The sequence below is a fragment of the Argopecten irradians genome, chromosome 4 (genome assembly GCF_041381155.1).
Source record: "Argopecten irradians isolate NY chromosome 4, Ai_NY, whole genome shotgun sequence".
NCBI classification, from domain to species: domain Eukaryota; kingdom Metazoa; phylum Mollusca; class Bivalvia; order Pectinida; family Pectinidae; genus Argopecten; species Argopecten irradians.
Genome location: NC_091137.1, coordinates 44,369,580 through 44,385,766, shown reverse-complemented (window position 1 = coordinate 44,385,766; position 16,187 = coordinate 44,369,580). Strand labels below are relative to the sequence as shown.

Below are 16,187 nucleotides of genomic sequence, written 5' to 3'. Positions count from 1 at the left end.
TTACGGGTCTTAATCCCACCGTTCACCATCGAAGCACAGGCACTAAAAAGCAATAAAATGCACAATCAAGTCACTATTGTTTCTTTCCGGAAGTAAATAAATTAATCAAGTTTCCCGCGCCGGCTCCGCAACTCTGAGACAGCCTCGCTAATCTGTGTCAGACAATATTGGACCGAACAATACGCATGCATGTTTTGTCAGCTTGCACAACTTAACATAAATATTCATTTATCAAATTCATGCCGAATTTCATCATCTTGTGTAGCTTCAATAAAACGTGTACCGCATACACTTTTGCCTAGGAATTTCTCGAATGTTTGTTAATAGCGATCTTGTGTGTACATATATTAAGTGCATTTCTTTTTCGCCTTTAGTCAATTTTTAGCAGACAACTGAAGCTAACCAAACCTACACCCGATGTAATGTTAGTCAGAGAGATGTAAAGAATCACTGGTAAGGTGATCCAGTGTTTTCTTAATTAAAATCTCCAGAGATAAATTACGTAAAGATAAAAGAGTTCAGAAGCTACAAGTGTATCACTATCCTTGTCAACGTGTCGGAGCGATCTGAACAAAACCTGATCCGGACAATCGTGACCCGGGCAAAGATAATCCGGCGATTACCTGTCCCCTTTAGCTGGATAATCTGATTTGAACACCTGATGGTTCTATTACTTTTCCAGATTTCAAAAGTATGCGCAAAACCCTAACCGACCCTTAAATAGCATCAACATTCGAACATTTTTCGAGGCATTTTACCAAGACCAAGTTTTGTCTATACAACAGTAATTAAAGTTATATGTGCCGTAACTAGCTCTGACGTAAATATAGCAGAGTTTTATATATTATTAATAATATTGGGTTCATTCCCTTGTCAAATTTCAAAAATTCTTAAATACTAATATAAAGCACAAACTGTACACGTTTGAAATTAATTAATATGTATGGAAGCTTTGTTTTTATTTTTTCAATGTAAGGGAATAGGGAAGGAAGTTTTTCTTACATATCGCCATTTTTTTTCGGGAGATGTTTGATGACCTGCAAATACCGACTATACTGAAGACAGAGGCATATTTACTTGCTTTCTACTCATTGTTTACTATTATACTTATAATGTCTCTCTGATCTAACTATCAACATACCTCTGAAGATAATTATAAAACATTCTCTACACATTTTTAAAATCATTCAAAATGTACGTGCGGGCAGTGCACTGGCGACAAATCTCTAGTGTTATTTTCCATAGCGATATAGCAATAAATCAAAGATGAACAAATATCTAAATCACATCAGTACGCCAAGGGGATGTCATAGCACTCTTTTTTTGAAATTTTGAAAAGAAAACAAATATATACGTTTTTTTCTCACCAACTTAAATATTTGACCGACACTTACCAATTGTCGAATGTTTTCGTTTTCTTCATCCCTTACATGTATCCATGTTTAAATAACGTGATTTATTCTCCGATTCGCTTTCTTTCCATAATTTGAGATTTTTAGATCGACGAGACGTCGTCAGTATTGCAGCGTAATCTAATTTTTTACAATGTGTTCCTATATACTGCTTGTATGTTTTACTCTTCATATGCCGTCTTTTCTTACCGATGTGATCACAGACCTAGAGATAATTCAACAAGATTAAAATAATATGTCCATGGTAACATGAGCATGTGACTTTAATCAGATTGGAAAAAAATTACAATATGCACATTTCATTTAGATTTTGTCATTTTGAGTCGCTATTAGAGAAAACACTTTCCAAGAAGAACTATTCATTTTCAAGAGTATGTTTTGAGCGAAAAATCTTTAAACTATCGCACGTAGTTAATGTTGACAGTCATTTAAAAACAAATTGCTTCAATCTTCACATCGTATTTTAAAACGTGGCATACGTCATAAGGTCACATAATTTATCAGTGCCATCTTGAATATCTGTACACTGGGCTATTTGTGCATTATATCAAACTTCCTTCAACTGGGCTTTTTGCTATAACATTGCATTTTTCTTCAGTTAGAGCGTAAAACAGCAAGAACTCGTCAAAATAAAAATTACGTTCAATGTCATATAAACATACTTCTAAAATGGGTAGGTATACATATGTACTCAGTCGTTCTATCGGGTCTTAGAAATGTCATTAAGCCGATGAACGACAAAATGCTTTCATGACTATCTATATAAAGGCTATATGTAAAATTACGTAACGGTGAAGTTGTAGTGTACTTCCTTATAATTGCTCCGTATTTTATTGAATGCTATTATTATTCAAGATGTCCTTTTGATTTCTACAACTTCGAATCAGTTAGAAGGGAGGCAACTCTCCGATATCCCTATTCAGTTAACATTAACTACGTGTCTTCGATTTTTAATCAATATATTTTGAAAAGAAATTAAAGTCAAACTTTTAGACTTTAGAGAAATGATAAACAAGATAGTTTCATGTGTTATTAATTTAATCACAAATTTAGCAATAAATATTATTACAATATTTCTTACATTTACTCATAAATACTCAAAATATGAATGTAGTATTTACAGTTATTGAAAGGTGGCATTATATTGTGGATGAATAAAAACATAATGAACATAGTTATGTATTCATGATTCGAAAAACGGTAGCAAATAGTACTCACTCGCACTCCACCACCAACCGAGAACAGAAACAATATGTTCAAAGGGAGCTAACTCGTATAAGGAACCGTGACACATTCCAGGAAAACCTAACAAATGGAATTTTTCACTATCAAAAACAGGAGCTGACGATTTTGTATTTTTCTTCAGTTACAAAAGTTACTTACTTTACACCATTACCACCATTGAAAAGTTTGAACTTGTAATTTTACTTCAAGTTAAAAATATTGAAAATAAATAATTGCATCCCGAAAAAATTCCGTGGCACTATTTCTTATATAGAATGAAGTAATGATTGCGCATGCACCAAAGACGAAATACATTATTTTATGTTATTTTTTTGTGGTAATTAGGAATATATATATACACGATTAAACACCAATTATTATTCAAATGGTGAATATCATGTATGCTCTGTCGGCGGTGGAGCATCTTTAATACAGTCATGGTCAATGAATCACCTTTTCTTATAGAGATTAAATGAAAACATTTTTTATGAATATATATTTTGTAAGATGATAAATCAAACAAACATTCTGCAAACATATAATCTGACGCATGATTTCAATTAGAGATTAATATTTGTAACACACCATACATGTATAGGAATGTAGTAATTAAAGCAAAATTTTGTTTCTTTTTACCAGAAACATAAACATAGCTTGAATAACCTTATTTTTCTGATAAAGTACAGAGTTGATTGCAAATTTACAAATAGCATGTATTTCCGTGATTTTAAAGACATGAGCACAAATAGAAAAACAGATATATAACTACATATTAATATTGGTATAATAAAAACAACTTGTCGTCTGCTACACTAGCAAGCCGCTGAGACTATTTTGTCTTTGACAATAAAAAAAAGATAAAAGAAATAAAAACAAAAAAAGAAAGAAGTAATAGCATTTCCCATACAAATGTTATAACTAGAAAAATGAGTCCAAAATACAAAGAGCACTAATTATGGCAATAGTCGTTTCTTTCTTTATTTTAACACAGATTTTGTCTGGGTAGGTTTAGACATTCATCAAATATGGTCCTTATTAAAGTATTTATTTTTTGATTTCTCTTTATGAATAATTTAAATTGCTTACGGTGGTTCCTCCATATGATGACGTTTATATGACAATTTCAAAAAACCTTATTGGTCGAGTGAATTTTTAAGTTCACCTTATAGCATTACATCAATGACGACGTGTTTATGACAATTTCAAAACCCTTATTGGTCCGAGTGGATTCTTTAGAGTTCACCTAAAAGCTTCATAACATTTCCGCGGAAAGCATCAGCTCGATAAGCCGAAGATGTTTAGCTACTTTCCGGAACAGCCGTCTGGACAGGAGCTATGGCGCAGTGTGAGTTGTACAAACCGCACTGGTAACGACCGTCTTCGTCAGGAACGCCAAGACAGATGAAGCAAAACTTCTGTGCACAAACACACACCATGTGCTTGCACGCTTTCTCGTGCTGAATCAACATCCCGCAGTTAGGACACGCCCGAATGGAGGGACATCCTTTCAGACCAACGATCTCTTTGAGCTTTGCCTTTTTCAGAATCTTCAGTCTTGGATCTTCGCCCTCGCACGCCGTGTTCCCACAGTTAGTGGTGCCGAGTGTCTTCCAGTCGCCCAGGCAGTACCAACAAAACTCGTACCGGGTACCCTTACTGCACGCCAAGCACACCACACGGCGATCTTTAGGGTTGATCCTCATACAGAAGACAGAACACTGAGGACATTCTTGGATCCCGGCGGACTTCCTCATGTAGTTCTGTGACATTTTTGTCTCGAACTCTTTCTTCTCGTCGTCGGTGAGAACCGCAAGTCTCCTGATGATGAAATAATCCCAGGGCCGACCACAATACGTGGCATTGTCTGGGTCAATGTAAGGGCAGTAGAACTGGAATTTCCCAGCAGTCAGTAGGCTCCGACAATAGGCTGTCAAAGACTCTGGACCTGAGGCGAACAAATATATACTCATCACTATATGTTATGATTTTAAAGTCAGTATTGAGCAAAATCGTTCCGCTTTGTTTCATTCATACAAGCTCAGATCTCGATTTCTCGAAACAAATTCAAGTCAATTTTTTAACATACATGTATGTTACATTATAGAAATAACAGATTCAGTGTCAAGAAAAACTAAATTGCCTTCGTGTTTTCTCCATTAGGCTGCGGAGCCTAGCGGATAGTAGAAAAACGACGGCCGACAATCCAGTCTGGACTAACTTACTGATAGCGTGTCCACATGGCATTTTGGCGCGCTTATTGTCGGGGTCATCATCCCACGTGATCATATCCGGGGCATCGCTGAGTTCTACGTCATCATCAAGTTCCTTCGGGGGTTCAGGATCATTTCCGCCAGGCAGTCTAAACACTACAAAGAGTTCGGAACGATCCTGAAGTTTGTAGTCCGAAAGAAACATGGTCTTACCATCCTGTTCGGTTTTCAACTCCTTGGCTAAAATAACAGCACAAATTGTTAATGTTGAAATTAATAAAAGATAAAAAATGAACTAATATACATAACAGTATGGCTGACGTGTTCCAACTCTACACTAAACCTTGATATGTATATCAAACTTCATTCAACGACGGACTAACCTCACTCCAAGACCCCGAGCTGATTCGATAACTCGACGATACATGACCTTGTCGACTTTCAGATAAATCAACGTCCAGAAGGACTTTGAGACAAACACAAAATAATTAACGAAATTAAATAAAACAATTTTGACAAGAAATTTGGCACCGATTTTACAAGCAATCTACAGGTCTAGATTATCAAATACCATTGTGTGCGCATTCGTTAATGTACGTACCGGCAAATAGCACACGTTGACTGTCCGGTTCGATTCCATTCCACTCTGAGATTTTTCTCATCAAATCGTCAACAGAAGCATCCTCAAAATAATTACATGTTAAACAATGAATTTAAACGTGTAAGTATATTCGGCACGTTAAGAAATTAAATTTATGTTTCATTGATGTTGTACAACAACGAAGTTTAAAATTATTTCATCTTTATTTTTCTATAAAATTTATGGAAGATAATTCTGACTCCCAACTACATACTATGAGTATATATTTACATTTTGCCACTGCGACTCCCATTACTCTAATGATAATCGTGATCTGCATTATGAGCCAATAAATGCAGCCTAGACTTGGTGTAGTAATATCTACATAAATGGATGTGAGTCTTGTTTACTGACACTATGTTAGTCCGCGCGGGAAAATTGACATTGTAGTTGAATGAACCAGTATGGTTATGGAACTTATAAAAATATCTTTTAAATGTCTGGATAAATGAAAGTAAATTGAAAAGCTATTGAAGAAAATTGATTTTTTTTCTTGGCTGTTGAGGTAAATTGCTGAAGCGGGAAATTCAAATGTTCACTCGCATCTAAATTATGTTTTACTTTGAACTAGAAAGTAAAATTTAAATATAACACTTACCGGCGCTATTCTATTTATCTGCCACCAGATAGCTTTATTATTTCCAATAAATGAAATCTAACATCCTTTAATTGTTAAGTAATACTGAAGGCAGCAAAGGAAAAAAATCTGAAGCAGCTCGGGAGAAAAAATCTGAAGCAGCTCGGGAGAAAAAATCTGAAGCAGCTCAGCATAACAAATCTTAAGCAGCTCCGGAGGAAAAATAATTGAATCAATCACAGGGCTTACAAACATGTTCTTTGAAGCTTAAAAGTCACAGAGCGTATGATTTGGTATAAACATAATCAGTGCCTCTGCCATGATTCGAACTCGGGACCACTGGTTTATTAGTCTGACGCTCAACAGATCGAGCTAAAGAGAAGATCTCTCTAGCCGAGCGGTATATTGCGGCTATCTTCTCTAGTATTCACCAGGGTTTCACACAGTTAACCACAGTGTACCGTTATACGGTTCTACCAGTTCAGTTCTCTTACTTCCAGTTTTACTACGAGATACTTCATTGTGGATATAATGTCAATTACAGTAACCCCTGGAGTGTCGAGTATGCAGTTCACTACACACATGTAGGGTTATTGTAAATAAAATGGTTTTGTGCAACATGGTAATATTAAAAAGACAATTCTAGCTTTTAGTATCGTTTTCTTTCTTATTAACCATAAATTTTACAAATTTCCGCAGGGGTCTGTTTTATGCCCATTATTATTTATTTTATTTACATAACATATCATAATATTGAATGGCTTTTAAATTCAAGTTGTACTTCATTAATATATAATTCTTATTTCTAGATACTGAAACCAATAATGTTGACAAAAAATTTACATATTTCCTATATTGAATAAGTGGTGTAAGTGTAGAATTTGATAGCCCCAACACATGTTATGCTAAAAATTTTGTAAAAATGTTTCAAGAGAAGCAAACTTTAATGTACTTCGTAAAGCTAAAATGTATATTTTAACAAATTTTAATCAAAATTAAGAAATAGATGGTTTCATTATCTGAATACTTTTTTGAAGTTTGGGATGGATGAACTCCGGTGACTCAGATAATTTAGGGGAAAAAAAATTCAGCTATAAAAACACTATCGATTCACACCACCAACAACCTATCGGATCACTTCAGAGAGATTTCCGACAATCTTCGGAAATATCCGAAGAATGCCATAAATTGCTCCGAGATGTTGCTATCGGCATTCGGGGTGATATCTTTCCGACGATTGCCGGAATTTACTCAGAGTATTTCCGAATATTGCCGGAATTTACTACGAGATGTTGAGATTGCACCACAGGCGTTTGGCTTAATAGATATTTTTTTCTCTTTCTGAATCTATGTATACTGCACAAATATATAGGAAAAAACTAAAACAAATCTGCCATCGATCTCTAACGTTTTCCCAGCTGCCGCTGTTCTTCAGGAGATGATTATTGATGTTGATAAGGCAACAACACAAATTATTTGTGTATATTTATCAACATAAATAAACATCTCCTGAACAGGTTTGTTCTGTTTGATAGACCAGCTTTGATTGTTGATTAGACTTTGCTTCTTTGTCAACACACTGAGGAGATAGGCGACTAAATTTGCATCCTATACCAATAAGCACTATATATATATAAATTTCGCCACACATTAGACGTCACACGTGGCACGCTTTCTAGTTCTCGCTCATATTTTAGCTTTCTGCCGAACAGCATGGATACATTTTTGTAGATCTGGCCTTCGGCTGCCACTGCCGAAGGGTAAATTGCGCTCGATTGTTCTGTATAGTTTAATATTTGTCTACTTTGTCCCGCATTACTGTACGTATCCTATTATGTAATCGTGTTCGATTTGTATGTCTTGATAAAGGGGCAGATCGCCTCGAAAATTTGACAATTTTGTTTTGTCCAAACGGTTGGAATTACTTCCTTGTCCCATATTTATATATAGAAAGAAAGATGTCTATTATTAGAGCCAAACACTTGTGATTGCACCATCAACATGCATTTTTCACATTTGACATTTAATTTATAGATTTATTGTGATGTTAGGAACTTACCTTATGTATCCGAAATGTGGTTTTCTTGTTAGATCCGGATGTTATAAACAGTTGTATAGAATCCGACATCTTAGATGACAGTGGTATGTTGTTTTGGAGTTATACTTGTATCTTTCGTGTCTTTCACGCAAGACCGAAAGTGAATAAAACGGATTTACCACCTAATATTACCCAATGTTGAAATTACGTAGAAGTCAAAACGAAAGTACAAATCGCGCAATGACATCATGTGTATTTCCATCGTATTGGAAACACCAACAAATGCAGTAGTATATACAATGTAAATATCATACATGATTATGTTTTATTTTTAGCGGCATCGAAAATCCAAATTAGCCTTCTTTCGTTTAACAGAAGACTATATAGTCTACAGTACATTGTATATGGTCTATCGACCGTTATCGATCTTTATTGTTTATCTTCGTCTTAACTATTTCACATTGTTTTACAGAATTTGGCCTATTTACTATCCATTATCGATAGTACTGACAAACAGGATCCAAACTAGACATAAATAATCCCTTGTGATTGCATAGGGATTTACAGTCCTTTGGCAATCGCATATATCAACAAAATATTAGTTGGAATTTTCATAGAGGCGACGACATTTTCTTTTCTTATAAAAGTAATACTGTAGTGTAATCAAAACTGTTTCAAGTGTATATTCAAATTCTTTTAAAGCTAATGATAGTTCTTGTCCTCTATCAAATAGTGATTCGTTAAATGCTAATTCTCGTAAGGAGCGAGGACTGCCAAATGAAAGGTATGAAAGTGTCTGAAATTCTATCAAAGATCCTGCACCTCCGTCTATGGGTCAGAAGTTCGAAACCTACGGGAAAAATAACTTTGCATAAAAGTAACTAAATTCAGTAATGTTATATGGGTAATTTAATGCTTGTTTAACCAGACAGTAAATATCAAACATTTAAGCATTAAACACTTTATGAACTTGATCTATGGTCGATATAGATGCCACAGCTTTGCAGACAATTTTCATAATGCACGCTTGCGCATTGAGAATTGATTGTCTGCAAAACGCCGGTATCTATATAGACCGCAGTTTTTATAGTTTAATGCTTATATTTACATTATTTAATCACTTTGGAGGTCTCTGCTTTAAAGTTGTTGATGTAAGACAAAGAAAACGATTAAGTAAAAATGATTAAAATCACTATAGATTTTGTACCCTTCTATTTGGTTCATTATTGACCGTTTCCTGTATATCCATGCATATATTCATCAATAAAAATAAGGATCTGGTTCTGCTTTCATTTCTTTATTATTCATTTTAAAAACAAGATGAGTAACAAACAATAATTGTCTTTGTGTGATGTTAATACTGATCAATCTAATGAGTTTCTACAACCAAGAAATAATTTATTAGCGTATCACTAACAGAGTGATATGAAGGGAAATAACTTTGAATGCGCGTCTACAATCGGATCCCCTCGGAGAAATTTCCGGTAATCTTCGGAAATGTATTTCCGAAGTTTGACGGAAATTACTAGATGTCGGGATTGGCGCGTCTAGATACATTTCCGACATTCGGCTTATTAACGTTGGTAACGGACGATGGTATAACATAAACAATAGATAAATCATAAGCATATTCAATGAACAGAATTGATAAGAAATAAAGACTAGATTGGCTTCAACTTAAACAAGGCAATCAAAACTTACGTTCATAGCTGGTGTAAATAAATGGCCATATCTTTTTATAAAATTATATTTGCCTCAGTTTTGGCACTATTGAATGACATTTATTATGCACTTAATATGCACTATTTTCATCCAAAACAAGTAATAAAAGTACCAAACCTTACTGTCGCGTGCTTGACGCCTATGTCGGGCAAATTTCTTAACAGCGAACTTTGCTACTTTCCGGCAGTTTTGAATTTCCTGTATCGCTCTCTTATGTTGTTTTAAAATGTTTTTAAAAGGAGCAATATGCGCAACTTTCTAATCATCAACGATACTCCAGGGGTTACTATAACTGACATTATATAGCCTATCTCACTGTAAAACTGAAGGCAGCCCAAGAGAAAAAAATATGAACCAATCACAGGCCTGCAAAGTTTTCTTTTGAAGACTACAGAGAGTGACACCCAACATCAAAGCCACACAATCAAGTTCTGCAGATTTAAAATTATACGAACTGTCCATCAAAGCAATCGTGGAAAATTAATCAATTCTCTGAAATAAACTTTCGTGAACGCAAAATTCGCGAAAATAACTCGCATGCGAGAGAAAATTGGTAAACTAATAGTTTAACGTCCCATTTACAGCCAGGGATATTTAAGGATGTGTCAGGTTTGTACGTGAAAGAAAGCCGGAGTATCCGATGGAAATCACCGCAAACACCTGTCTAACTAAATCAGTTTATGGTAACGCATATATGAATCATCATATTATGTATTCGACGTATAGCGATTTAGAAAGTGCGGGAAGTCAACTATCATCGCCGGTGTGATTCCTTTTCTCGTCATGTCTTCTCGTACTGACGGATGACTAATCAAAAAGTTTTCAAGGAGTTCCAAGTCGCGTTCCCGGTTTCCAGTGAAGAAGCTTACACCGCCAAAACCATGATGCAAGGGGAAGTTTCCTTCAGATGGATTCGGCCCTGGAAAAAATCCTCCAAATTGCTGAGCATTGGTTCCAGAAGGCAACTGCAGTTCGAGCGGATTTTTAAATGAAAAATTTGCTGGTCCTAAACTATCTACACTAGTTCCAGCCATTTCAATACTTTTCCTGAGTATGTCATTCTTGTGAATCATTTGTAATATACGCTCTTGTTCACGACGGTTTCCCTCTGCAGTACCAGTGTCGGGAAGAATAATCTGAATTCCGTTAAGTCCACCAACAACTTGTATAGGACCAGATGCATTCGCGCCAACGGTGTCATTGAAAATGAAAGGTGCAGTCACACTCATATCGGGGAGTGAAACCTGTTCTTCTGGTAAAGATGAATCGGCTGGTAGTATGCTTCCGTAAAAGCCACCAGTATTTCTACTCGGTAAATCAAGTTCAGAGTTTCCAGCTTCAAGGTAGTTGATAAAGGCATTTAGATAGTATACTCTGACCATACCATCTCTACCATCCCCTACCCATAGCCGGTCGTCCCGACCCAAGGCGATAGTATTGGGGTCACCAATGTGTTCCTGATCGTCTGTCACCACGACGCTGGTGAGGCAAGCTGACGTGTTCAGTATATGTATGAACCCCGATCCACCATCCAAAACCAGATAGGAGTCATGCAGTCCTGAACAAACAGCTCTGGGAGTGAATCGCGTTCGCGAAAGACCACCGGATCCGCTTCTTATTGGAAAAGCAGAAGAACGACGGTATGTTATCACTCTTCGTTTTGGAAGCACATGCACCACTCTGAACTTCTCCTCAGTCACACATACTCTCCTACTCGAAATATCCAACGCCAAGCTACTTATCCTTGTAAACTCACCTGTAAGTGTTGTCTTGTTCGTTAGTTTTCTTTCTTGGTTAAAGTACAATAAATAGCATACATTTTGCCTATCATCCATGGGCATAACAGCGACGATTAAAGACCCTTCATCTTCAACCAAGAAGGATGTTGGAAGATAATCTCCAACCTTTACATATTCTATCGGCGCCGTGTAGTCATCCCCACACACCCAAACCGAATTTGAATATTCCTGGATGAAAAGCAACGGCCCATCCGGATGAAGACCTATATCAATGACAGTGCCTTCTGCACTCTTCACATCAGTCACCATTCCGTTGATATCATATTTGTATATAGCCGGGTCATTGTCGAACAAGATCCAGGCCTCAGTTGCGGACACTGGGATGATCTTATTGACTTTCATTTCACTCACCCCAGCAGAACATTGGAATCCGCCGATGACTTCCGCATAACAACAAGACCGCGTGACTGGCCGAAGTGCGCTGATGGTTGCACGAAGAGTTGTGTCTTCTTCTGTGACAATTTCTTCCTCTTGTCCAAAATAACAGGGCTCGTTGTTCTTTGAACTGCCTGACCCGTGAGTCGTTCTACATACTTTACATATCAACTGATCACAGTAGTTGCACCGATGGACATCGGCATCAGTTGTCCTACACAAGCTACAAGTTCTTTTCTGACGCTGACTCCGGACGAAGTAATTTGATCTGAAGCCCTGCACACCCAGATGAGGAACCCATACCTTCTCGCGGCATATCGGACAGGAGAAATAATGTCTCTGGTGACTTGATGCGTGCCATCGCTCCAAGCAGTCAAGACAGAAGGTGTGTCGACATGGAAGGAGGCGAGGATCTACGTAAACGTCCGCACATATCGCACACGAACCGTCACCGTCCTCTGTCTTATTGGCTAATCCGTCTGACGTCATTATCTCGTAACGTTATCTGAAAGTATATGAAATTTATTTACATTTGGCAAAAAAATACTAAGATGATTGGTCGATGAAATATCGAATATAACAAAATGCTAAAAAATAATTGTGAGCCTGAATATTGCAATCTCCTTCTGATGATTACGGCATGTGTTTGTTGGCATAATAGGATATATTTTAAAGAGAAACCCCTTACAAGCATCACATTTTTTCAATAGTGTAAATAGGCGAATCATTAAAGTTGATAATCAAAGGTTATTTAGATGATAAGAACCTGCTATCACGAAGAAACAAAGTACCAATGTCAACATTATCACAAAATCATAACTAACTTTAGATCTTATCCATGACATAAATGCGACACCTCAAATTCTCAAATAGCGGTTGCTTCAGGGGTTAGACCGACGGTTCTATGTTTCTGTCTTAGGCACAGGGGGCCAACTCAATGAAAATGGATGTTGTCATACATTTTTTGTATTTGGAGGATGGACTGATGAGTATATATGACAGACATGTGATTTAAATAAAATACGAGATTTGAAAAAAATTATTAAAAAATCGGGATATTTACTATAAAACTGTTTTATAGTAAATATCCCGATTTTTTAATAATTTTTCAAATCTCGTATTTTTTTAAAAAAAACCCACATGACTGTCATATATAGTCATCAGTCCATCCTCCAAATACAAAAAAAATGTATGACAACATCCATTTTTATTGAGTTGGCCCCCTGTGGTCTTAGGCACATCCTCGCTACTCCAGGGGTTACTATATGACGTTATACCCAACCCTGGACTATCTCATAGTAAACTAAATGCAGCTCAGGCGAAAAGTCTGAACCATTCACAGACCTGCAAATTTTCCCTTTGAAGATTACAGAGAGAGCGACGGCACGCCCAACTGCAAAGACACACAGTCGACCACAGATTATCGTTAAACGGCTCTTTTGAAGTACAGCAAAGGACTGAATTACCTGTCTTGTTCTGTTGCCTCCAGTTTAACTATGAGAGAGTCCAGGGGTGGATATAACGTCAGTTATTGCAACTCCTGGAATATCAAGGATGTCTTTGACATGGCAAGACAGGAAACAGAGGATGGATGGATACTGGTTACACTGCCAACCTTTGCCACTGCCATTTTAATTGTGCTGGGGCCGATGGGAAATTATTTTATGTTATATAACAACATAGATTAGTATAGGATATTCTGAGAAGATATAACAGAATATTCTGGAATCAAGAGCGTTCTCTTCATCATCAACATCCGACATACGAATATATTGGCAACCACAGGCTTTTGAATCTATATTTACATTACCACCTATATGGCATATATACTGTATCAGTATTTCCAGTATCACACATATCTAGGTGTCTTTACAACTACAGAATCAAAACCCTGTGGGTCAACTCCGTGGAGGGCCACAACGTCATATGAGAATATGTTGGTAATTACTTAAAGCATAACAAAGTTCTAGTATTGCATCCTCGGTACTCCAGGGGTTACTATCGCTGACGTTATATCCATTCATAGACTATCTTATAGTAAAACTTGAGGCAGTTCAGGGGGAAAACTTACCAATACAAAGAGAGGAAGCTAGTTCTGGCAGCAATCCCCTGATGCAAAACACATTCATGACACATACAAAACTATTTCTTGTCTGAAGAGAGTGGCATAAATTGGCAATACGGCGGTTTCAAGATCCCAAAACGATGGGGTAGAGTACAATTTACCGTCGATTACTTCCAGCTTCCGTGATTGTGATGTCATAATAAATGATATTTTGACGTGAATCTTCTGACGTCATCATCTTCGGAATGTGGAACTAATCGACGGTAAATTGTAATTTACCAAAGTCGTTCCGGTATCTCGAAACCCCCGTTTTGTTATTAATTGAACAAGGGTCTCTTTACATGTTTATGTTTTGATATAAAAGAGAACTTCAAAACGACAACGATTAGTACAAAATTATTTGTTTCGTTTTCCTCATACTCGTATGAAAATGTGTACTAAACGAATACACTTAAAACTTAGCCTAAAGGACAACTTTGCCTACAGTATATACTATTCTCGATATTCCAGCGGCTGCTATTACTGCCGTTATAACCAAAACTGAAGGCTCTGTGTTACGTATACAACGGATGAGACAGGTAGTTTGGTCCTTTGATGTACCTAAATAAAATAGAATAACGGTACACTGTATGGATTTGAAGGTGAGCGTCGTTGTCAGTATTAAATCTACAAAGGACTTTAAGGAAGTCTCTTCAGGCCTGTGACTGGTCATGTTTTCCTCTGGGTGAATATTACTACAGTGATAGTAACCCCGGGATATAGAGGATGGCATTATACATGTATATTGTGTATGGCTGTGTGCTGCTGGCTAGTACATTGTAATAAGCCTAAATTTGTATTGTAAAGGCGGTGACACATATGTACATATGTGCACTACACTTTCGACAGGCCTAATCTGTATGCAGTACTATGCACGCGTACAAATGTACACCACAGGCCTAATTGTCATACTTTAGGAGAAGTATCAGGCTAAAATGAATCTCAAAATTCTCAGATGATGAGTATATGACTAATTACAATATAGTACTTACCATACTGCTTCCTTTCTGTGTACCATTTCTTTTAGTTTCGTTCTCTAGTCCGGAAGCTATGTAATACTAACAAAAGTGGAGCGGAGACGGCATAACAGAAAAAGACAACGGATCCGTATGATACCGGATCCGTTTTATTTGTCAATCCCCGTACTTTATATAGGGGATTAGTCATAATAATATATCTAATTAGAGCAAAAAATTGACTCCACTTCCTTGGATACATCATCGATATTCTAGGGGGTACTACCACTGTCATAATAGCTACCCCTGTAATATGTCATAGTAAATCTGAAGGCTTTGTGTGCAAAAGCAGATGAAACATGTAATTTAAGAATCAAATAACGGTGTACACAGTGGTTGTCTGTGGCTATGAAGCTATGCGTCGCTGTCTAAAAAAATTCAATGGAGTTTTATGACCATAAAGGCCTATAAATTGGTCAGGTTTTTTTTCTCCAAAAATGCTCTCAGTTTTACCGTGGATTATTCTAGGGATGGTCTATATAACAACAGTAATTAATAACGAGGTTAACTTGGATACAGCTCTGTTATAATTTGGAATGTCTCAACTATTTTGGAGAAAAATAAAACTTCATCATATTTTTATATATATATAAAAAAAAAAGATACACTCCACTGCCGTCAGAGTATTTAGATAAACTATATTTATCACTTGGACTATAATTTCTATTTAATCCTGAATATATTGATATGTCTAATTAACACAAAATATATATAAAATAATTTTGTTTGTTTCTTGTTTGTCTGCGCAATATAAACCATGCAAAGTTTCATGAATCTCTTCCGGGATACGATTAATTATTTTTTATACTTTTATTCAGAAGTCACATAATTTTAAGAAGGTCAAAATTGCCAATGGTGGTAATACATTGTAGTCACCGTCTATCATCGGTACACCGGAAATAGCTACACTCGAAGCGACAGCACAAAACACCGATAATTAAATCAATGTTTTTAGCTATATAAAATTAATATTGCTTGTCATTTGCTAGTTTAGGTGTTTCATAAACTATTCTAGATTCCTAAAACGTATAAACTATATAAATTGAAGGAGTTACTATAGAATTATTTGA

At 36.4% G+C, this 16,187-nt stretch overlaps 1 protein-coding gene and 1 pseudogene across 1 annotated transcript; both read right to left on the bottom strand.

Moving 5' to 3' along the window:
- Positions 1-3,971: 3,971 nt before the first annotated feature.
- Positions 3,972-8,377, bottom strand: LOC138321806 (uncharacterized; annotated as a pseudogene).
- Positions 8,378-9,382: 1,005 nt separating this feature from the next.
- On the bottom strand, positions 9,383-15,177 carry LOC138321805 (uncharacterized). Its single transcript, XM_069265784.1, has 2 exons — positions 15,094-15,177; positions 9,383-12,502 (listed from the first exon to the last, which is right to left on the bottom strand). The coding sequence occupies exon 2, from the start codon at positions 12,484-12,486 to the stop codon at positions 10,531-10,533; it is 1,956 nt and encodes a 651-aa protein (XP_069121885.1). The 5' UTR covers positions 12,487-12,502; positions 15,094-15,177; the 3' UTR covers positions 9,383-10,530.
- Positions 15,178-16,187: the final 1,010 nt, after the last annotated feature.

Coding starts and splice junctions, on each gene's coding strand:
- LOC138321805 (XM_069265784.1), bottom strand. CDS start 12,486: ATGACGTCAGACGGATTAGCCAATAAGACAGAGGACGGTGACGGTTCG.